The 25,749-nt window shown below is 37.9% G+C and overlaps 1 protein-coding gene across 3 annotated transcripts in view; it reads right to left on the reverse strand.

Annotated features, from left to right (window-relative positions):
* The window catches only part of LOC145998960 (phospholipid-transporting ATPase ABCA1-like), a 171,424-nt gene that overhangs the window by 67,604 nt on the left and 78,071 nt on the right, over positions 1-25,749 (reverse strand). For all 3 annotated transcript variants that reach the window (XM_083135804.1, XM_083135796.1, XM_083135812.1), the window contains 5 exons: positions 19,774-20,078; positions 15,391-15,466; positions 12,236-12,444; positions 8,918-8,987; positions 6,207-6,400 (listed from right to left, as the gene is read on the reverse strand). In XM_083135804.1, coding sequence (XP_082991930.1) covers positions 6,207-6,400; positions 8,918-8,987; positions 12,236-12,444; positions 15,391-15,466; positions 19,774-20,078 — 854 coding nt within the window. The remainder of the gene's footprint in view (positions 1-6,206; positions 6,401-8,917; positions 8,988-12,235; positions 12,445-15,390; positions 15,467-19,773; positions 20,079-25,749) is intronic.

Below are 25,749 nucleotides of genomic sequence, written 5' to 3' on the forward strand. Positions count from 1 at the left end.
GGTGTTTGTATGCTGTAAATGAAGCTGTCGGTGTCCGTGTACAAAAGTGATATTTTATCATTGTAGAAGGGTTTCATCACGTCATAATGAAATTCGAACATGTAAAGTTTCGACAAGTCGAGAACCGTTGCACCAACGAAAATTGGTTTTCTGAATTTCATCAATTTTATATCTAGATTGAAAAGTGCCAAATTCTCGTTGTAAATTTTTCTCGACTTGAATCTAGGATCGGCTATCCACTTCCGACATTTATTCTTATCGGAAATTAATTTCACGTCTACGTGCTTTCTAACATTCTCCATGGTCTTTCCGTACACCGCATTGTTCATTAATTTAAAGAAGTCCTTGTCTAAATCGGAAGTGGCAGCTGTTCTATGTTGTGTGTTAGTTTCTATGTAAGGTCTTAACCACGTCGAATGTTTAAACTTTAGTATTCTTCTAACATTTACTATCTGAACACCCTTCCCAATCAAAAACCGGAGATTCTTGTAGTGGACGACGTATCTCTGTTTAGGGTCCAATGTTAACAAAAGCTTGTCTTGAACCGAGTCGGGTGGACATTTGATTTCGGGAGTCGGAGGCAAATCCGAAAACGTGTCGTGCAGGTGGTCGGAGAATTGGAGATCTACCTCTGCGAGGAAACCACACTCGCTATCGTCGAAATGAATAATATCTATCGAAGTGGGATCTAACCATTCGAATCCCCCGTAAGGAAGTTTCTGAACCATGGCATGTCCGTAGAGATTATTAACGTCGGCGTAGAAGATGTAATTCGATGCTCGATTTGAATCGTAATCTTCTTTCATGTGTACGTTATTAGCTTTTGCATGTCTCTGTACGCATTGCACCATTCCACCTCGTATCCCTCTTTCGATGAAAAGTAACATGTCAACATCCGATATCAGTTCCAGCTTGACCTTTGTCTGGAATAACATTGCCGACCACGCTAATCCCGGTAGACTGTAGAAATACGCTGGATCTAATTTATAAATATTCGTTGCCGTTTTCCTGAACGCTTGAAAAACATCCGCGAGTATCGTCACGTCCAGTTTTAAGTATGCGTCGTGGTAGTCTCCGAGCGTCGTACATTCTAATTTCTCCCACATGAGTTGCGCGTGTTGGTATTCTTCTTCCGCGATTCCTTTCTCTCTGAGTCTGCTGTAAAATTCTCTTGGAAGTGGAAGAGCGTCGTCGTTAAATTTAGAACCATCACTAACGTATTCGTAAGGATAAATCCCTTTACGTCTAACGAGTTCTATGTCTACGTTGGGAAAACTAGCTCTAGTTATTTTAAATTGATCGTCGGTGAGTTTGTTTGCTAAAGCATCCAGACTTGCAGAGAGAAATCTATACGAATCCAGGAAGCGCATCTCGATTGTATTTTTCGTTCCCGGAATCGACACTTGCTTGCTGAGACTAATATAGCGTTCTTCATTCTCGGCCAAGACACCTATACGTTTCGGATCGTATCCAAGATGTCTCACCAGGTGGTGAAAATCATATCCGCTTCCGTTGTGAAAGAATATGGGGATGAATTTAGGTTTCTGGATTTTAAGATTGCACGTGTTGCAAATTCCACCTATGTAGTTTCCGCTGAAATGATCGTGGTGGAATATTTTTTTGTTCTCATCAGTGAAACTTTGATCACATACCGGACACACCTTAGTGGAATTGTAATTTTGAAGTTCATTTTCAGTTAAAGGTGCCATCGGTTTTGATGTAAGCAGTACGCTACCAATTACCTCAACCTCCTCCACCATTTTTTCCAGGAAGTGTTCGATTACATTTGGCCCGCGGTATATATATGCTTCATTTATTTTATCACGTCGCACAACAACATAGCCGAAACTGTTTGGTTGATGAAGCTGGTACGGCGTTGTGGAGGAAATTTCAGGATCCGGTTCGCAGTAGGAGAGTGGTTTGAGGAACGCCTCGAAATCAGCAACGATGATGGCCGGATGTTCCAACAATGCTTTGTGCATTTTGAATTCTTCGACTTCGTTCGTTTCGGGCATCAACATTCTAGCCGGTCTGTTGTCACCGCAATAAATTTTATGTTCGGCAAGTTTCTCGATAGCAATTTGACGTCCGGTGTAATTTCGATAATTGAGTTGTTTTCGATCGTCGAACGTGGTTAGGCATCTCGGGCAAACTTCGATGCAATGTTCATGCTTGGTTGTTTGACTTTTGACCAAACGTGATAGAGAACGAATTAGCGTGTAGTGATGAACATCCTCGTTTGAAATAAGAAGGAGATTAATCACACGAGCATCGTCATCGTCGATATCGCTTATCCTGACGGGATGCACGAGATATTTATCTGACGTGAAGGAATATACATTAATAGCGATGCGTTTTCCGGCACGATTTTCGAACTTTGTTATATCCGACAATGTCACCGGGTATTCAATGTCAGACATTACACTTTCAAACTCGGACTCGTATTGCTTGTAATGAGAAACCCGTTCTGGATGATTTGACCAATAAATCGGATGAAGTTCTGCCAACACACACCAGAGAAAACACTTGTTATCGCTGTTCTGTATATTTAACACAGCCCTCTTGTGTTGAATGTTCGGTGGAAGAGGAACGTAGCTGGATGCACGAAGAGGCGAGAATTGGTTCACGTAAACGGTTAACGTGTGAGGACTTCCACACAGAGCCCATCCCGACCCTTTAGCCTCGAAATCGTCATGTTTCTTAACCAGCTCGTTGGAAACTTTATAATAAAAGTTGTCTAAATTTTCGACGTCAGCAAAATAAAGTGTCTGGTTTTTTGTACGATGATAAAAAATACTCGTTGTGCCATCAACTTTCTCGTATTCAGAAAACAGAACAACGTATACTTTTATGGAATTATTTTCAAGTTTATTTTTTAGAATATTTAGTACAGATGTTTTCGTTTCATGCAAGAAACTAAGGATGTCACGGCCTGGTTCCGAAGTAAAAGAGAAATCCTGGAGTTGGTCGTTGAATGCAGATCTAATCGGTTTGCGTTCATCCGATAATTTAACTTGTTTGGAAGTGGAAGCTTCCGTTTCTGGATTATCGATTTTCCTTTTCAATGTTCCTTGTTCGATCGATAGTTTGCAAATTTTGAGGTGTTTACTTAAATTTGCAATGCTGATCATCTTTCCACATCGAGCACAAGACTTAGAAGGTAACAAACAATTAATTCTCGAACCTGTTTCGCTACATCTTGCCCTGTGCTTGCTAATATTAGTTTTAGATATTAATTTTTCGCAAGTAACACATTCAGTTTTATCATTTTTTCGATTGAAACTGGTGGTGGATGCCATTATGCTTTCTCCAAAAAATCACAGAAATCAAAAAGTGTCTAGCGATACAATTTTCAGGTATGTTATTTTATATAGAATTTCTTTGAGTGATTACAAAACTCAAAAATTCAATCTACTGTAAATAGAATTTCGGGTATGTTATTTATATATAATTTCTTGTGTGCGAATACAAAAACTCAAGAATTCAATCTACTGTAAATACAATTTTCTGGTATGTTATTTTATATAGAATTTCTTGAGGTGATTACAAAACTCAAAAAAAATCAATCTACTGCGAATATAATTTTCAGGTATGTTATTTTATATAGAATTTTCTCAGGGGCGAATACAAAACTCAAAAATCCAAGACAGTTCAGTTTTAACATGTTCATATTTGAAAAAAATGCAAAAATACGCCTTGGAGATTTCAACCAATCCACTTTACTAGATTGGCGAAACTCTTAACTATTGTTATTTGGAACCTTTAACCTTTTTTTGGTGATGTAGAGTACGCGTAGAGAGGTTGGGTTTAGTGTGTCGGTCGAGTCTCGGTGTCCTCTGTCCTCCCATACCAAAATAAACACGTCACAATACAGAAATAATAAGAGGCGTGTGTGTGTGTGTGGCAGAGAGATCACATCGTTCCGAGAGGTTTACAAAAGTCACGATATATAAACATTGGCCGAGACTTGGAAAAAAATTATGATAAGATGCATTCATCCTTCAAGAATAAGAGACTGCATTATTTACTCATCACGTTGTGTCAGCGCAATAAATGAGGCGCTGAACGTAGAGAGAAAATGAGAGTTTTTGAGGTTTGGTGAACCTCAATTAATAAAAATAAGTTTTTGAGGTTTTGGTGAGCTCCAAATAATCAAAATGAGTTTTTGATGTTTTGGTGCTGTTTTCTACGCTGTGAAACATCGTCAGCGCAATAAATGAGGCACGGAACGTGGAGAGAAAGTGAGTTTTTGAGGTTTTGACACATCGTTCCCGAGAGAAAGAGGTTTACAAAGGTCACGATATACAAACATTTGACCGGGGCTTGGAAAATTACGATAAGGTGCATTCATCCTTCAAGAATAAGAAACTGCATTATTTACTCATCACGTTGTGTCAGCGCAATAAATAAGGCGCTGAACGTAGAGAGAAAATGAGAGTTTTTGAGGTTTGGTGAACCTCAATTAATAAAAATAAGTTTTTTGAGGTTTTGGTGAGCTCCAAATAATCAAAGTGAGTTTTTGATGTTTTGGTGCTGTTTTCTACGCTGTAAAACATCGTCAGCGCAATAAATAAGGCGCGGAACGTGGAGAGAAAGTGAGTTTTTGAGGTTTGGCGAGCCTCACCGAGCCTCACCGAGCCTCAATAGAGGACGTTCAACCGGCTTAATTGGACTACTAGTTATCTTGGAAACGGTGAGACTTAGGAAAAATCTGTTTGCGGATTCGTCATGTACGCCTATATGTAAGTAAAATATGAATAGAACCTATGTTCGGAAATCCAAAATGGCGACCGGAAGTGGGGTTATCTTTGAAACGGTAAGACTTAGAAAAAATCTGTTTGCGGATTCGTCACGTACGCCTATATGTAAGTAAAATATGAATAGAACCTATGTTCGGAAATCCAAAATGGCGACCGGAAGTGGGGTTATCTTTGAAACGGTAAGACTTAGAAAAAATCTGTTTGCGGATTCGTCACGTACGCCTATATGTAAGTAAAATATGAATAGAACCTATTCTCGGAAATCCAAAATGGCGACCGGAAGTGGGGTTATCTTGGAAGCGGTAAGACTTAGGAAAAATCTGTTTGCGGGTTCGTCATGTACGCCTATACGTAAGAAAAAGTATGGATAGAACCTATGCTTGTGTGTGCTCGTACCAAGTATGAGTGGGAAAAAAAAAGAAAAATAGGAAATTTTACAAAAACATCGCTAAACGCTAAAACATCGACAAAAAATTGTCAAAATATGTCAAAAACTGATATTCGATTGATAAAAAAAGAGGCTGCAAATGCACTCGTACCAAGTATGGCGTTGAAACGCCCAATATGCACTACTGGTGTGAGTATGCATGTTAATCAGTTGTTGGTGCACATGCATGGAAAATTATTGTTATTAGGGCTCACAGATATCTCAGAAAAAAAGTATGAAACAATTATTTTCAAAATTAAACAAAAAATGGTCATTCAGTACTGTATCTGAAACTTTAATTAAATAAATAAATAAATAAAATGTAATAAAAAAGGGACAATCAATGTTTACCACAAAATATATTTCATTTCCATATTTTGAAATGTAAAAAGAAATAAGAATATGGATTATTTTAATTCTAGTGTCAGATATTGCAAGAAAATAGCTTTATTTTTGGTATTTTGAGTTAAATTACTGAAATTCACAGCAGCACAATACCTAGTTTTACCCTTGTTATTAATCACTTAGCATGTTGGTTAGCTAAAAAAATTAACTAATTATGTGAGGAACACATAGTCAGTTCTGCAACACATCTAATCATAGATAGTGGAATATGTACATCAATAAATTGTAGCATCAATTATATTTAAAATATTATTAAATAGGACTGTTCTTTAGATGAATTAATAACAAGTACATCAGAACCCCAATTTTATGTTCCCTGGTTTTACATTTTCCTGCATTATACATTCAATGTTCACAGCCCCAATAGAGAAAAATGCTACAAAATTTTCCCGGATTTTACATTTTCCTGAGTTTTAAATCTTTTTACCTTGGTCCCCTGAAAAACGTAAAATCGAGGTTCCACGTATATGTAATTGCATCTAAAATCGAGGTTCCACGTATATGTAATTGCATCAAGTCAATCTAAATGCCACATGTAATTACTGGTAAAATATAACCCACTGATATCATTTAAAACTTATTACAAGGATAAATTAGGTCAGGTGATCACTCACCTCTGTGAAAAATGCCCTCTTGTTCCGCTTTCTCCTGTGATAACGTTTTATAAGCAAAGCAAGAAACTGTGTGCATCCTATCCTCATCTTATCCAGACAGCTGTTGAACTTCACATTTACCTTCTCTTTAAGTTCTGCAGACATGTGCTTCCTCGCTTTTATCACTCTGAAACTTCTGAACCTCTTCCTCTTCCCTGCAACGAAGTTAGACCATGTGCTTACTTTCGAATGGCAACAACACTTGAAAGTACAGAGTAATTATTTATTCATGACACCATTTATTTTTCTTTTCAATGCTTTGGTGCATTGTTGATACTCAAGTGCTAGAGGAAGATTTAGAGTGTCAGTTGACACTGAATGCAAAAACAGAAGCCTACAGTATGGAACTAAAGATGTTTATTGTGAAACAGTATTATGCCAATGGCTACAGGCATGCATATTTAATTTTTGACAGAAACAAGAAATGTGAAATAACATGCTGTAATGGTCATTTTTCACGGATCTGAAAGGTGTGAGATGCATTTTCCTACCATGTTTTGTCACGAAATAATGTGAAATGAAATCCAAAATGTGAAATAAACTCCAAAATGTGAAATAAACTCCAAAATGTGAAATAAACTCTTAAACATCTTAAACATGAAGTTTGGAGTTTATTTACTGCTGCAACACTTTCTGAAGTCTGAATTATCCTGTGAGTTATCCAATTCTTGGAAAATTGATTAATTATGCTGTAAATATTTTAGGAAAAAAATTTGACTCCTATACACAGGAATAAATTCAATACTCTGATATCTACATAAACGTGCTATTACAATGGAAATGTTTATTTTGTGTAATAATAAGTACAGTTTTTAAATCAAATTTAGAGTTTACGTAAACTTTTGCAGAAGATTGGCATGCCATACAGTAGCACATGGAAAATCTACCAATGCAATCTTACAGTTGCAAAATCTATTTCGGCCAACCCCTCACCTCTAATACTAAAGAGAAAGAACTTTGTTTTACCAGAACATTCAGTGAACATGTAGAACAACAATCTGATATCATGAACAGAATTAGATTTTCTAATGAGGTACATTTTCATTTAGTCGGATATGCAAATAAACAAAAATTCAAAGATTCTGGCCCTCAGAAAATCCACAATTTTTTAAATCCAGAAAGTTACTGTTTAGTGTACAATGCTTCCATATGAAATCTATAGGCTAATGTTTAGTGATGAAAATGTCAAAAATCACACGGGAACCTTTGATTACAAGGCAAGTATGTTACCACTATGCCATTGGAAAGGCCTTCGAAATACACAACCAATTTTGAATGATAACAACAGTGTCACCATAAGAAATAGCCACTCAAGATTTATTTTGCAGGCACAATACGAGGGTCACTATTTATATTTTGAGCCTAACAATGAAAAAACAGGAATTTGGCATTGAAAACTGCTTTATTGTTTTTCGAAGTATTCTCCTTTATGGTCAATACACTTTTGCATTCGTTCGAACCATTTGTCAAAGCAGTTTTTCCAATCTTCTTGAGACACCTCCATAATATGGTTTTTGAACGCATCAACGGCAGCTTCCGCACACGAAAATCGTTGTCCACGCAATCTATTCTTGACATTCGGCAACAAGAAGAAGTCATTGGGTGCCAAATCAGGACTGTACGGCAGATCACCCATCAATTCGATTTTTTGACTGTTCATAAAGTCGGTTGTTAGACGAGATGTGTGAAAGCTGGCATTGTCTTGATGAAGAATGATCCGACGGCGTTTGTTTGTTTTCCGTATTTGACCGAAGACCTCTGGCAAACAAATTGTTGTGTACATTCAGAGTTGACCGTTCTACGTTCCTCTAAAGGCACAGTTGCCACATGACCAGTTTTCCCGAAAAAACAGGCGACCATTTGTTTCGATGTGCTTCGAGTGCGAACAACTTTTGTTGGATTGGGTTCATCTTGAAACACCCATACAATCGACTGCTGTTTACGTTCCGGCTCATATGCATATATCCAGGATTCGTCACCTGTTACAATCTTATATACGTCTTTTGAAGCACCACGATTGTAATTATTGAGCATTTGTTTGCACCAATTGACGCGAGCGTCTTTTTGAGTTTTTGTCAAATTGTGTGGGATCCAACGAGAACATACCTTTCTCACAGCTAAATGATCATGTAATATTTTATATATGCTGGTGGAACTAATGCCTATGGTTGCCTTAATCTCACAGTATGTCACATGACGATCTTGCAGTATTAGGTTTTGCACAGCATCAATGTTCGCGAATCTCGTCGGTGAGCGAACGGCGGCCACGATTAAATTCGTTATACCAGCGTTTCACAGTGGCAAAGGATGGGGCTTCATCGCCAAATGTGGAAGTAAGTTGATCGATGCACTCTTGTGTTGATAATCCACGTTGAAAATCGTAAGAAATCATCGCACGAAAATGTTCACGAGTTAATTCCATTTTATTGTTGTCGCGCAATCTCCAAGGCAACATAAACAACACAAATGAAGCTATTGACAAATCATTTGAAGTACGTTATGGTCAATAATGCCAGACGATTCCGTGCAAACGTCAAATCGCGCCTAACTTCAATCAGTGTTGCCAAGGCTCAAAATATAAATAGTGGCCCTCGTACAACACAAACATGTATGTGACTTTTAGCCCAATCACAAGCTACTACATTTTTTCACTGTGATAATTCAAAACTTACCTCTCCGCTCTTCATCTACAGCAATTTGTGTGTCGTCAGCAGGACATAATTCAATAGCTTTCAAAAATATCTGTAAAGTGATAAAGGAACATATTAAGACAGGTATACCAGATCACTAAAAGGAAGACAGGCTTTCCCAAAATATTGGGAGTTTATATTAAAAAAGTACGACAGAATCGAATTTGCAGTAAATATAATATATTTCTAGCAAATATTAGAAATTAATATGAACAATTAGAAGTTGAACTCTGTAATTCTAACGCATTTTAGCAAAATTGTTAGTACATTGAAAAAGCATTTGGATATAATTTCCTTTAGTAATAATTAGGACTCAGTCGATAGCTTTATAATATTAAAAAATACCTGTTATATAATCACAAAATACAGTCCAAAGGAATCTTCGAATTTTGCATAACTTCCAGGATAAATAGACATCGCGAAAGTGTTGGGCTGAATTTTTGTTGACCCCACAAATTAGGAATGGGACAGATTAATTGGTACCCTATAGGTGTCGGATGATATAGGCATGTGGTGTATCGGTTTATTGGTAAAATTACTGATTATTTTACAGATCCGACACATCTTTAAATATCTTATATATAATTTAGTGCAAAATTCTGCCATTTTGTTATAATTTTTATGAATAATCACCATGCCCTACTTTTTTAAAAATAAATGTTTAAATATCCAACTTCTTTTGCACTGCAGTCATCTCGAAACACACATTTATTAAGGAGGTCAATGATCCATTCAGGTTCTCCAAGGACCATTTGGAATTTTATATCGGTACTTTATTGATATCGGCCAAAAATTTCATATCAGCCCATCCCTACTACAAATGAACAACATTTTGAAAAAAAAAATAGGCCAATATCTGTAAATAATATCCAACTGATATCACTGATATCGGCTCAGCCCTAGTAACAAAGCTCAGGATCTTCATAAAAAGCATGAGTCAGGAGGCCTGGCCTAGGAGGGCAATAATTTCGCTCCATCCGTTCCCAGATTTTACATTTTCCTCCATTATATGTTCATTCTACAATAGAGCAAAATGTTATAAAATATTCTCAGATTTTATATTTTCCTGGGTCTTAAGTTTTTCACCTTAGTTTCCTAAAAATATAAAATTGAGGTTCTGCTATAATAATAATTCACATGTTAAATCACTGAAGTTAGGACCCCCAGAAATCAAGAGATACCGGTGCCAATGGACAGATCAATTATTGACTAATAATGGCATATTGGTATTTAAGTAAAATTGTATCCCTCTGTAATTCAGTAAACACTTTATCCATTTTCATTACTGCTATTGTAAATAATTAAAAATTAATTTCTTCATGATTTAACCTTTAGTGGATGGCTGGCAAGTATAATGCCATCACCTGTACTGTATTATGGACTGCTGGGCCGGCTACCACATGGCACCAATTACACCAATTAATGTGTCATTTCTTCAAAACTAAACATGATATTTCAGTTCTGCCTTTTTTCTTCATTGTATATATATGTACGTATCACATACTCGAATTAGAATTGGTTCATAGGGCAGATGCTAGAAGCAAAATTCTGGAAATGTTTCTGCATACTGGAAACACTGCTACTCTTACACATTGTTGTTATTTTTTCCCCAGGAAGTATCAGCCTGTTTTCAACGAAAGTTTGCATGGTTATAAGAATGTACCACTACTACATACTATATTTTTTCATTCACTTTGGTCTATTGAGGTGGCCACTTCTGAAAAAAAAAAGATGATTTTCTTCTTCCTTTAACTATTGGAAGGTACAGTGCGATCAAAAAGTCCCCGAACCCAAACTTCAAAAATTGTTTTCGCCGGTCGTTATGATGATAATGTAATAATTTCTGTGGAAGTTGGTTTGCGAGGGTCTTGGCTGTACACGACACAAGAGATGGAGCTGGGGAGTGGTGCTAGCAGTCTTGGCAAAGAAATGAACTACGAGCAGTGCTGGTAACAAAATAATCATGCCAGTTGCAAGGATGAGTTTGTTGGTGGAGGAGCATGTGTTTTTGTTAGAGGAGTATTTGAAAACAACATCATACAGTGCTGCGAACGAGAAATTTGAGAGGTGTTTCGGGTGTTATGTGAGTAAATCAACTCTTCATGCATTAATCAAGAGATTTCATGAACATGGTAGTGTGCACGATAAGCCGCGTAGTGGGTGCCCTTTAGTTGTGACGAATGACGTTTTGGAAGACGTCGCCGCACAATTACAACAATCACCGCAGAAAGGACTGCGGCGGTTATCACAACAGGTGGGCATATCATATGGCTCAGTACACAAGGCAACAAAACAGTTAAAATTACAGCCATACCACGTGAAAGTGGTTCAGGAACTGTGACCAGGTGACAATGGTGATCGAATTAAGTACTGTCGGTGGTTTCAACAATTCACTCGCAACAATATTGCTGTCCTTGATAAGGTATAATTCACGGACGAGGCCTGGTTCCATTTGTCAGGTCATGTTAATGCACAGAACACTCACTACTGGTCCACAGAAAATCCACAAATCTTACACGAGGTCCCCCTCCACTCGCAGAAAATTGGTGTCTGGCGTGCCGTGTGTCCAGATCACAAATTATTGGACCGATTTTTTTCGAAAACCGAGTGAACTCTATTGTGCACCAGGACATTATACAGCAGTTTATCGCGCTTTTGGACGCCGATGATCGAGATTTGTGGTTACAACAAGATGGGGCAACATGCCATACGTCCAATGCCACCATGGCATTTCTGCGTGAATTTTTTGATGACCGCCTGATTTCATCAGGGCTTTGGCCGGCAAGATCACCTGATTTAACCTCACCCGATTCTTTCTTGTGGGGTTATTTGAAGGGGAAAGTGTAAGAAAATAATCCCCACGATTTAGATACCCTGAAAACCAACATTGCCCAGTGCATTACTGCAATTAATGTGCCTATTCTGCATCGCGTAGCACGAAACATGTGCCCTTGCATACGTTTATGCATGCTGCAGCATGGGGGACACTTTCAGCATCTCTTGTGATGTGCCTACATCCACCCAGATATCCAATGAGAAAGATCTGCATGATCACGCAGGTAAGGTCCACTTGTTCCTTGCTTTCACAGTTAACTGTTGGTTTGGTTTACCTGATTATTTTGTTACCAGCACTGCTCGTAGTTCATTTCCTCGCCACGACTGCTAGCGCCACTCCCCAGCGCCATCTCTTGTGTCGTGTACAGCCAAGACCCAAGCAAACCAGCTTCCACAGAAATTTTGACATTTTTGTGGGAAATAATATGCAGATTCCAGGATGAAATAAAAATGAAAAAAGTATACCTCCTCCAGGGTTGTATCAGCAACTCCATATGAATCTACACCAAGATCAGGCAAATTTCCATCCAATTTCTGGAAGAAATCTTCATACTTTTTGTAGGGCTTGTCACCTTCTGGAGGCAAAACATACGTCACTTCCAATCCAATGAATTCTACCAGTTTTGCACTTGGAAGGATGCTTTGGATAAAAGCTGTTATTTTCTGTTCTTGTTCTGCAAGAACAATTAATCTCTATTAGAGTTACTTAGGAAAGAGGAACTTAAGTGAGAAACAATCATGTTAAAATAAACACAGAGAAACAACTTATGTACATGTACTCACTTTTCCGCGAGTCAAGAGGTTGAGAAGAAGAAAACTCAAAGATAGACTATGTACAGTAGATACAAAATAATCTAACACAGTTATTTTTAGTGGTTATTATTTTATTTTATCTGTGAAGTTTCATTCTGGTTTCTCAGAACTTTCTCAATCTACACTTCTAAGGTATGAATATGTGTCCTTATTTCCTCCTAGGCAAAATGGGTTTTCCACCTTGAAGGTGTCATAGCTGGCTGTTTCTCCCCCTCCCCTCCATCCTGTAACCTACTCTTCTTGTCTTCCCTCTCCTCCTCCTTCTGGTGGCACTGACCTTCTCTTTCTCCTTTAACTCATCTGGCAAGTTAAAATCTTCCATTTTTGTGCAGAAAATTGAAGGGAGCTCAGGAAACTTAACCAACTTACTTTCCACATGCTTTCTTATCAGTTCCACCCATTTTATACCAATTTTCCCTTAGTTTTTGTTTATTTTCTCTCCCCTGTTTATGCATATGTGCTTCGTCTCTGCCACTTTTCTCTCAATTTCATTTTACCTTTTCTCCTTCATTTGTACTTTCTTGATCTTGTGCCCATATGTCAACATATGCTCACTCAATGCCGTTCTTGGATCTTCGTCTTTAATGTATCTCTTATGTTCTTTAATTCTCTCGTCGATGCTCCTCCCATTCTCTCCTACGTATTTGCTTCTACATCCACCACATTCTACTTCATATATCCCCGCCATTGCCAATTCATCACTCTCCTTCTTTCCTTCGTAATCATTAAACCATTTCTCGATGCTCTTTGGTGGCTTGAAGGCTGCTCTCAGTCCATACTTGGCATAGATGTTTCTTATCTTCAGAAGAAAGATGGAGAAAAAGATTACTGTTTATGTCTTTCGTGGAGATTATGTAACATGAAGTTATAAGTTATTTGATTTGATTTGCTTTATTTTACTTGGCTTTTTTGTCACTTTTGGCTATTTGCAAAGATGGGGATGGGTGATGATATGATGAAATTGATGAATGGACACTCACAAATATCCATGCCCACCACCGGGACCCCTGGTGATGTAGCACGATGTGCTATCACTCAGCCACAGGGGCCGGCAAATTATAAGTTATAATTAGGGCTCGAAAGTTGAGGAAAAATCCTTTTTCTGACTAGTGTCCGAAGATGAGGCCCAACATAATATATGTTCATTTTGGGTCATTGTAGGACAGAAAAAGGTGGGTTTTATTTGTCCTTTTTTGCCTTTTTCGACATTTTTTGGCTTATTGGTCCTTTTTTAGCCTTTTTTTAGGTCTTAACGGGTTTTTTTTTGCAACTTCACCTTCTTTCGACTACGTTTTTACTGCCCATTCTCAATTCGAATCATCATCAGTTCATCACCTCTTAAACATCCTTTCTGTAGTAAAGAAATAAAAACACGAAATAAATAAATCTATTTTTGGACAACTAGCCATAACTTGTCTGGAAGGTCATGCTGTAAGTGGCAACTTTCTCTTGTTTTGAAGCTTTCAGTTTTTCGCACTGTGTTCCATACCACCAGAATTTTTTATTTTTTTATTCATTAAATATGTAATTAAAACTGAAGTTATTAATTAATTTGGATCACATTTATACGTCCTTTTTTCCCTTTTTAGGTCCTTTTTTTTAAAAATATTTTTAGGTCTTTTTATAGGTCTTTTTTTTTGGCTATTTTAAGGTCTTCAACTTCCGAGCCCTAGTCATAATGAATTGCATTGAAGTTACAGTTTTGGCTTTCCTCTTGTTTTAATAAATTAAATCTATGCCTTTCTGCTATAACATTGGTTCCTAAGAGTTTTTCGTTTCACGGGGCCCGTAGTGTTTCAAGATTTTCCCATGGTGGCCAAGTCAGAATGTAGGCCTATTTAACACGTGCAACGCTCAGTTAGTGTGGTTAGTTTGCTTGCCTTAACTTAAAAAATAAACATATTTCAAATTCAGAAACATTTTGTGTGTAAAAAGTACTAAATAAGCACATATTTGGAACAATCATATATCATTTCAGTGAAAATATTGAAATATTTTGTGGTGCGCCTGTAAGCTAGCCACGGCACCACTGTGCTATGACATTCCCTTTAGGCCTAAAATGATTTTGCAACAAGCTACATAATTTGAAATACATCTTACGTAGCACTCTGGATGGTGGAACAAAAACACTGAGAATATCGTACACTCTTTCACCAGCTACGGAAATTAATGTACATACTCTTTTCTCTGACACAATATTATTTTGCACACATAATTGGTCATACTACTCAATGTAAGTTTGAATGTTGCCACGCTCCACATCAAACTGTTCAAAAAACTGTACATGATCACTAACCTCCATATTATCTAGCTAAATATTCATTGTCTGCTAAATCTTCTTATCCATATTACCCTTGTTTTCCCTTTTGCCTAATTAATGATCATTGCATGGCAAAACTGTTCTTTGTTGTTCTAATAACGAAAGAACACTCATGCTCAGGGAGGTTTCGAACCCAGAACCATTGATGTGGTAGGATGCTGTGCTAAGCACTTTGCCATGTAGATCAGCCTTATTTGCAATATTTACAATATTTCCTCCACGGTAGGAAAACGAGGGAGGATGGAAGTTAAAGAAATTTAGTATGTGAGAAAATATTAAATCTACATTACAGACATAATGAAGTATTTTTCTTTCTTCATAATCTCTTTGTCCTGCACGATCTACAGATGCAATCATCTTCCACGAACTGCATTTCAACCCATGATGAGCAGAAATGCAATTTTACCCAGTTTAAGACGTTTAAATGAAAAGCAATGTGCATGCAGCATGTACTAGACATTGAAATAAAGATTGAACATTATCTTACCACCACCTTGAATTACAGTTTCTTCTCTTTCCTCCTCCTCCCCTTCATCTTCATCTAGAATCTCCATATTATCCTCCTGCAAAAGTAGTACAGAATGCAAAACATTTTGTCACATGCAAGCAAGCAAATACAAGGTGGCAACATGAAGTTCCCCTACTCGGAGCACTCTGGAGCCCATTTGAAAACACTGGATTGCTGTGAAATTTGGTAGAGAGGCTACGGAGACCACAGGGAAGCGAATGAAGACGAAAAAAATAGTTCAAACTTTCACCACCAGGTGGAAATGTGGCACTGAAATCTAGTGCAGAGTGAACATCATCCTGGGAAACTGCTTCGTGTGCTAATTCATCATGCTGTTATGTGCTTCCAAAGGGTCGTAGACATTGATGGAGCACATATTCAACACTCCTGTACTGACATAAACTAAAAATAAAGAGTTGCATAGGTGACTTCTGGTTGTTATTTCAGTGCCAGATTTCCAGCTAGTGGTGAAAATCTGAACTATTTATTTTTATCGGAGTTCACTTCCTTATGGTCTCCATAGCCTCTATATCAAGTTTCACCTCAACCTGATGCTTCGAACAGGCTCCAGAGGGCTCCGAGTAGGACCACCTTTAAAATGACCACCCGGTACATTAAACATTTGTTGAACAAAAGGAGAAATGTAAGTGTTACTTCTTAAGAGTTAAACTAATTAGTTCTGCATTTACTGTGTCACTGAGATTTAGGGAAAATAGTGCATATGAGCATGTCTGGAAGAACGTCACAATACTTGAGCCTTGATGGCCGAGCACGTTGAATTGTTGACTTTCAATCTCGCCAATGAAGTTCCAAGGTTTGAATCCCAGTCTGGGAATGGGTGTTCTTTGTGAGTGGCCCTTCATCAATTTCATCTAATCAGCACTCTTCCTCATTGTTGGAATAAGCCTAAAGTTACAGCAAAGTAATCTAAAACAAAAGTACGAAAAACAAGAAAAACAAATACTACATTTCACCTAAAACTCTCACTTAAAATCCCACTTAACTAAGTTTTAGAATGTAAAGGTAATAGTGTGAAGAAAAACTAAGCAGTAATTAATTATTGTATAGAGCAAGGGAAGAAGTAAGTATGAGGGATTAGTTTCTATGCAATACATGACTGATGATAAACGAATATTTTTTTCTACAAAAATTGTAACAATTATAGTGCAAATAATACACAATTATAATAAAATTTAGTATTATTAGGTTAGTCAAAAAGTAAATGCAATGTTTTTCTTTTCTTCCGTAGGTTGGCTGTACAGCTTTCTGCACTTGCAAGCCGATAGATAGTATCGTTGTCTTCGCCTGTGGCAGGTTACAACATGGCTGCATCACTATCCGTGTGTACCACAGAAGAACAGCGTTCTGTAATCTATTTTTGTGGTCTGAAGGTGTACCAGGAGCTGAAATCCATAGAAGACTTTCACCACAATACGGTGACAATGTTTAACCGCTGCGAAGTGTTTACCAGTGGATTGAAAAGTTCAAAAGCGGGTGAACAAGTGTGAAGGACAAGGAAAGAGCAGGTCGTCCAGCCACATCCGCTACTGATGACAACATTGAGCAAGTCCGTGAGCTGGTTCTGAATAACCGACGAGTGACTGTTGATGAAGTGGCAAACCATATGAACGTTAGTCATGGTTCTGCATATGAAATTATCCATAACAGGCTCAACTTTCATAAAGTCTGTGCGACATGGGTCCCTAAAGAACTCACTGATGAGAACAAGCGAAATCGTGTGAGAATCTGTCAGCAATTATTGGACAGACATGCTAACGAAGGTGAAGCCTTTTTGAAACAAATCATCACTGGAGATGAAACATGGATCCATCACTTCGAACCTGAGAGCAAATGCCAGAGCATGGAATGGAAACACCCTGAATCTCAAGTGAAAAAAAAGTCAAGCGTCAACATTCTGCAGGAAAAGTGATGCTCACACTTTTTTGGGACTCAGAAGGAGTAATTATGGAACGTTATGTGGAAAAGGGGACAACAATAAACAGTGAACGATAGTGATATGCTTTCAAACAAGTTGAAGCCTGCAATTCGAATGAAACGACGAGGTCAATTGTCGGAAGGCATTCTTTTGTTGCACGACAATGAGCATCCCCATACCGCCACCAACACTGCTCAAACTCTTCAGAATCTGGGCTTCGAGGTGTTAGAGCATCCTGCATACAGTCCCGATCTCGCCCCGTCGGATTACCATCCGTTCGGTCCACTTAAAGATGCTTTAAGAGGCTGTCGATTCGACACAGATCAACAGGTGAAGGAACCGGTGCATACGTGGCTTGCTGCTCAACCGAAAACCTTTTTTTCCCCAGGGTATCGGAAAGCTTGTGGAACGTTGGACCAAATGTATTGAAGTGCAGGGGGACTATGTTGGAAAATGATATCATTGTAAGTTTTCTATTGTTGCTGTGAATAATAAAAAAAAATGATTGCATTTACTTTTTGACTGACCTAATATATTACTCCAGAAAATTACCTACCAAATATTCCCAAAAAATTGCAAGAAAGTGGTAACAGAAATAGCCACTGTTGTATATTTTTATCATGAAAATAGTTCACAACATGAACCCTTTCCGTACAGTACACACTAATACAATATCTTTTGTAACCGTTTTACTCAGCATATCAAACTGAAATATATTTTATCCAAAACAAATTAAACATTTTTTAATTGTACTATGCTACTTTCACTACACTACTATAAAAATTTTGATTTTCCAAAAAAATATCAACACTTTCCCAGAAAAACGGGCAATTTTGCCAATTTTATAGCAAAGGTAAGATCGAGTCAAAAATCCTATTATTTAACATGGCATTTTGCTGGGACTTAGATCATTAAACGCATTAGGTAGGAAACCTAATTCTGGCTAGCTGGCTCTTCCTTTCCCTCTGTGTTTCTAAGTTTTTCACCTTGATCTCCTGAGAAATGTGATATCGAGATTCCACTTTATATAACTAAATTTGAAGTACTAGGGAGAGTAAAAAATTATCCACACTTTTCACCATAACTTTCTTTAGGTTGGCCGCACTGTCCACAGCTCTCGCATGCTGATAATTGGTACCGTTGTGGTTACGTGGCGAAGGTTTCATATTATTCGCTCCATTTTTCTTTCTTTTGTAACAGAGTAAACACGGCCATGCTGCTAGTAATGTGCACCAAGGAAAAACAGAGATCAGTGATCTAAAGCTTGTCGTGGACAATTTCACACACAGAACCATGACTAACAGTGGCGTGCCCAGAATTTTCGAAAGGGGAGGGGGTTATGTACACTTTTTTTAGTAGTCGGTCCTCATTTTGCCATCTTATCCTGCCTTTGATGTTCATTATGTTTAACAATACTGGGCGAAAGGGGAGGAGTTTAACTCCAACCAACCCTCCCCCCTCAGGCATGCCACTGATGACCAATTTGCAGAGAGCATGCCACCTCATCGGCTGCCACCATGTGACCCATCTGTTCGTCAGAATCATCTCTTGAGCTTGTTGAACCTTCCCATCAGTGGTGGAGGTTGATGGGCATCCTGCTCCTGCTTCGTGCTTCCCGCTTGTCCGGTCATATTCAAACCTCTCGATCCACTCATATACACTTTTACACAGTAGAGCACTGCCCCCGTATTGTAAGGTGAAATTCAGCCTCTGACACCTTCGGAGCAGAGAAATGGATCATTGTTCTCTGTTCTGCGATGGTGCACACTGCCAGCAGAGCGACCATGTTTACTCTGTTACAAAAGAAAGTAAAATGGAGCGATTAATATGAAACCTCGGCCACATAACCACAACAGTACCACCTTTCAGCACACGATTTCTGAAGGCAGTGTGGCCAACCTAAAGAAAGTTATGGTGAAAGAACAGATAATTTTTGACTTACCTCGTAACTATACTGATCGCAGGACCTACATAGCTCTATCTGTCCACAATCGTCTTTGAGAGTTTGTGCCTCATGAGTGTCAACCACGTCAGTTGCGAAGTAAAAGCTGTAGAGGTTACATCACCCTCCTGTTACAACATTGCCAAGTGCAGTTGTTTCTATTAGCTTGTTTGTACAGTGTTTGGATGTTTTGTGTACTAACTTTAAATGCTTTGTGTAATATTGTACAACTTTTTTTTTCCCCAGTAAATGCACTGATCAACTATCCCTCCCGTTATAGAGTACATTTGGCAGCATGCTGTGTATCCGATCCTCATTTGTTTTGTCCCGCCAGCAACTTTCGGTGCCTTGTGACTCGAAAACGCCGGATGTCAGTCAAAGAGAATACAACTGATTGCTGCCGTTGTTTCCCAGCCAACATTTGGAATTGCAAGCAGCATAACATGGATAATGGGAGTTAAGAAAAATATCACATTAGACTTACCATCATGATGCCATGAACAGAACTTACACGTCGTGCCTTATCCATCCACCCTATGGGTTTGTCACCATCTTTTTCTTTCTGCACTTGCCTCTCTTTCTTTATATTCTTTCCCTGCTCCTTCCCTTGCTCTTGTTCTTCTTGGATTTTCTTCTTCACAAGTGTCAGATAATAGCCAGAGCCAAACCTCGATCTCATGAACAGACTTGTTCCACAGCAAATAAGGATTCCGCTCTCTATGATTGCAATTCTGTCTCCCAAAATATCTGCTTCATCCATAAAGTGGGTTGTGAGGATAATAGTATGCCCTTCAAATGATAATGCCAAAAAGAAACTTAGTTAAGACCAAATGTAATGTTTTGTAATAACTTTACATACATGTAATAAATTTTGAAAAGCAAATATCTGTACTTTTAAATAAGCAAACATTGTTTAGATGATGCAGCTGATTGATTGATTGATTTGTTTTAAGTCCACTTTATACACACAAAGGCTAATCGGGACTGGACCTACAATTTAAAGTGGGATCCGAACCACTATGTGCCCCCACTGGGTATCGACCTGGGACCCTTTGCTTACAAGGCGATGATGCTACCAATGCACCCTCGGGGAGGCCTACGATGCAGCTGATGTTTCTCACCTAGTTTGTATATTATTTATCTTGTTATTTACACATTTGTGACAGTCATTTCATTCTGGTCAATACAACCCCCCCCCCTCCTCCGATTGACATGAAACAGCTCATTCAATGGAGAGCCAACAATCTTCCGACAGGACCCAAAAATTCCCCCTGAATCCTCGTTCCCAGGACAAGTGCAGGGTGGTCTGGCTATGACCTTTTCAACCAGCTTTTGGCTCAAGAGCTGCAGCTGTAAACAAAAAATTCCACAATCCCGGAGGCCAGACAGCTCTCTCACTCTCCACAAGAAGCAGCTGGTCCATTATTGCATATGCACTTATCAGAAGGGCCAGAGGATTTAAAATTATGATGATAATTATAGGAAATCTCACTCAATTCACTCCAGCACCAAGAAAGGGGTGGGGGGGAATCAAGAGGGCCATTGTTCCAGCTAATCTGTCCAGCTGCATCAGACGTAAACAGACCGGACCAGGCTCCTTTCCGAAGCAGGCAGCTGTTCGATTGCAGAGACCTTTAAGCAAGTGGCCTACCTCCCATAAACTGGAACGAGCAGTGCTTCGCTGGATGCAGTGACAGCTGGCAGATATGGGAGAACTTAACGTGAACTACCCTTCTAACATAAACTAGAAGCAGTAGAATACTGATGGGGTCCATTGACAGTTCCGTGACGAGCAAGTTTACAAGAAGTTTAGAAGAGCGCATTCCTGGCCATCCCTTTATTAAGCCAGAAAAGTGACTCCCACTTTTTCCCACTTTTGCCCCCGCATTATGCTAAACCTTATCTACAAAGGGTGACACGTTCTTTCAGTCAAGAGAACATGATTTAAACCAAACACAATAAAAATGATCACACGAAGACTCGCAGCATTCACATGATGCCTCTCGGGGTATTTGCTAATAATATCTCTGTTCATTCGTTGGTCAAATAATAATTAAAGTCAAGTTTTCACTAAGAGAAAAGAAGTACATTTTACTTCTTAGCAAAATAAATACTTAAGTGCATAAAATCCATTTCTGTCAAAGAAATAACAGCTTCTTACAATTCAACTTGACCACTCTTTAAAAGTCAAAGCTGCTTCTTCTTCTTTGTGACCCTTGGTCAAGGATCTGTGAGTGTAGAACACTGCGGATTCGGGAGCACAATAAAATTGATGTTGTAGTAGCAGTTGTGGTTGTAGAGATATCGTAATATTATACTCTCTTCAGTGTACTGTAACGCACTGATCACAAACGCACATGTCAAAAAAAAAAAAAAAAAAGGGGGCTGATAATTTTTTACTTGGGACTGGCAACACTGAAGCTGTGCGTGCACGGAAGCATGCTTTAGTATTCAGTGCCTGCAACGGAGGTATATTTATCAGTGTGGAGGTGCGTACGTGCGAGTAGCAGGAAGTTGAAAAGGCTGCTGTAATAGAAAATCCAGTCAAATGCGAGGTGAAGTCGGTAATTAGATTTCTCAATGCAAAAGGACTGAGTGCAGCTGACATTCATTGGGAATTGTGTGCCATTTATGGACCAACAGTAATGAGTGAAGGAAAGGTAAGACAATGGCGCTGTGCTTTTCAGGAAGGACGTTCAAATGTTCATGATAACGAGCGGAGCGGCAGGCCTACGCGTAGTGTTCAGACGGATGACCTTGTGCAACGTGTTGATGAGAAAGTGCGATCCAATCGGCGTTTCACTATTACTGATCTAGGCAAAGAGTTTCCTGAAGTGTCTGCATCAAATTGTAATGGATAATCTGGGTTATCACAAACTGTGTGCGAGGTGGGTGCCAAAAATGTTAACAAACACTCGCAAAGATGAAAGAATGAAATCAGCACGTGATTTTTTGGCCTGCTGGGAGAAGGATGGGGATGACTTGTTTTCTCACATAGTGACTGGAGACGAAACCTGGATATGGTACGTCACTGGTGAGTCGAAGCAGCAATCCATGCAATGGTGTCACTCTGGTTCACTCAAACCGAAGAAATTCAAGCAAACACCATCACATCGCAAAATCATGGCAACCTTGTTTTGGGACCAAAAAGGTGTAATCCTTGTGGTATTTCTGGAACCGGGACGAACCATCACAGCAGATGTGTATTGCCAAACACTGTCTAATCTGCGACGTGCCATCCAAAACCAGCAAAGAGGAATGTTATGGTCTGGAATTCTGCTTATTCATGACAACACCTGCCCACACACAGCTGACCGTACTGTTGCGACAATTCAAAAATTCCGATGGGAACGTTTTAATCACCCACCATACAGTCCCGATCTTGCCCCCAAGTGATTACTTTCTGTTCCTTCATCTAAAAAAGTAGCTTGCTTCGCAACGTTTCGATGATATTGAAGTTCTCAAGACATCAGTTCTCGACTGGCTGAGATCCCAGGTGGCAGATTTCTACGCAGAGGGTCTATGTAAACTTGTTCCACGGTACCAAAAATGCTTGGAGCATCATGGTGACTATGTCGAAAAATAGCCAGGGTATGCACTTGTATAGCATCAAAATAAAAATTTTCTCGCTTGATTTTATTCTCTAACTCTCTAGCCTTCTTAAACCCGAAGGTTCATTGCTGCAGCAACATAGGCCTCCCATCCGTCCCTATCTGGAGCATATCTTTTCCATCCGTACCAATTTCCTTTAGGTCCATCTCAACGTTATCAATCCATCTTCGTCTTGGCCATCCAACAGGTCTCTTACCATCATGTTTCCCAACAAGAATCCTGTAAACTCCTCTTTCTGCTCCCATTCATGCCACATGACCTGCCCACCTAAGTCTCCTTGATTTAATCATTCTAATAATATCTGGACATGAATACAAATTATCTAGTTCTAAATTATGTAACCTTCTCCACTCACCTGTCCCCTCATCCCTTTTAGATCTAAATATTTTCCTAAGGATCTTATTTTCAAATACTCTCAATTTATGTTCCTCTTTCAATTTAAGGGACCATGTTTTGCATCCATATAATAATACAGGAAAAATTACTGTTTTGTATATTTTAACTTTTAGTTTCTTAGATATTAAACAAGAAGACAAAAGTTTATGAAGAGAAAAGTAACACGCATTTCCTGAATTAAGCCTGCTTTTTATTTCCTCTTTAATAACATTTTCATTTGTTAGTATTACTCCTAAGTACTTGAATTTGGAAACTGGTTCAAACGAGTTGTTATCAATAATTTGATTTTGATTATTACCTAACACTTGGTTTTGGCCTGTAAGCATATATTTAGTTTTCTCTTTGCTAACTTCCAAACCTATCTCTTTAGCTGCTTTGAAAAATATTTTAGCATTATTCTTAATTGTATTTATATCATCCCCTAATAAGTCTACATCATCTGCATATGCTAACAACTGAGTCACACCATTTAATTTTAGTCCTTCTTTAGTTTCTTTTACCTTCCTAACAGCATATTCTAAGGCAAAATTAAAGAGCAATGGAGATAATGCATCTCCTTGTTTTAACCCATCATGAATTATAAATTTGTCAGACACATTAATACCCTCACGAATTTTACTTTCTGTTTCACTGGTGCATACTTTTATCATATTAACAAGCTTCTTAGATATTCCAAACTCGACTAATATATTATATAATTTATCTCTTTTGACCAAATGATATGATTTTTTGAAATCAATGAATAGCTGATGGATACTTTGATTATATTCCCACTTTTTCTCAAGTGTCTGTCTGATGAGAAAAATTTGCTCTGTAGTTGATCTGTTACGTTTAAATCCACATTGATAATCACCTATAATTTTATTAGCATATGGGGTTAGTCTTGTTAAAAGAATGTTAGACAATATTTTGTATGTTGTTGAGAGTAGAGAAATTCCACGGTAATTAATGCAGTTCATTTTATCACCGATTATAAACACAGGAACAATTATGGATTATTTCCACTGGTGAGGGATTTCTTCTTTATTCCATATTAAACTAATTAATTTATGAATTTGACGTATTAACGAGTTTCCACCATATTTAATTAACTCAGCTGGTATTAAATCAATGCCAGGTGCTTTGTTATTCTTTAGCCTTTTAATAGCATCTTTAACTTCAGTCAAGTTAGGTTCTGGAACTAAAGGTTCTGCTGTGTGTACTTTATTTACTTCTGATTTATCTCCTACATGAACAGTTAAGAGGTCATTAAACTAATTCTTCCACCTATTTAAAATATCACTTGGATCAGCCACAAAATCACAGTTTATATCTTTTATCAAGTTTACTTTAGGTTGAAACCCCTTTCTAAATTCATTTACACCTTTTTTATAAATCTCTGCTATTTTTGTTTTTGCTGCTTGTTTCAATTTCGTTAATTTTGCTTTATCTCTTTTTTTACTTCGAAACGTGCAGTTAACTTCTTGCTTTATTCTATTATAATTGATTAGACTTGTATCATCAGAGTTATTTAACCACCTAAGTCTAGCCTGATTTCTTATTTCTATGATGACATTTGTTATCAAACCATGGCTTACTTTTTCTTGGTTTATGGTATTCTATACTTTATTTAGCTGCTGATTCTATTGCATTACGTACGTGCTCCCAATTCTTATTTACGTCTGTTACATTTATATTTTCATCATTATTTAAATCCTGCAAAACATCAAATCTATTTGACAGTTTAATTTGGTAATCTTTTTTAATTCTTTCATCAGTAATGTTTCCTCTATTAAATTTTAGAACTTTTAGATTTTGTTGCTTATGATTTATCACTGCGAGTATTTCTCTTAATTTAGCAATTACTAAATAATGGTCACTTGCACAGTCAGCACCTCTATGTGAACGAACGTCAATTATACTAGTATGCCTTCTCTTATCAATGAGAATATGATCTATCTGATTATGAGTTTTACCATCTGGAGAAGACCAGGTATATTTATGGATATCTTTATGTTTAAAAGTGGTATTTTCACAATTAAATTCTTTGAGGTTGCAAAAGTAATTAATCTTATCATTACTTAATTCATGAAGACTTTCTTTACCAATCGTAGGTTTAAATGTATTTTCTTTACCAATCTGTGCATTACAGTCACCTAACAAAATTTTCATATCATACTGAGAAAATTTATCAAAGACCTGTTCTAACTCTGCATAAAAATCATCTTTATCTTCCATTGGTGCATGTATGTTTATTAAAATAATTTTACACCACCTACCCTGTAAAACTGCATATGATATCCTATCATTAATAAATTCTACTGTTTTAAGAGCTGAGATAATTCTATTATTTATGAAAAAGCCTGTTCCAAAATTATGATTTTCAGTACCACCATAGAAAAAAGTATAATTTTTAGTTTTACAATTCCCTTCTCCTGGCCACCTAACTTCCTGGACAGCTACTACATCTAAT

Source organism: Lepisma saccharinum, chromosome 1 (genome assembly GCF_977018435.1).
Source record: "Lepisma saccharinum chromosome 1, izLepSacc3.1, whole genome shotgun sequence".
In the NCBI taxonomy this organism is placed as follows: Eukaryota; Metazoa; Arthropoda; class Insecta; order Zygentoma; family Lepismatidae; genus Lepisma; species Lepisma saccharinum.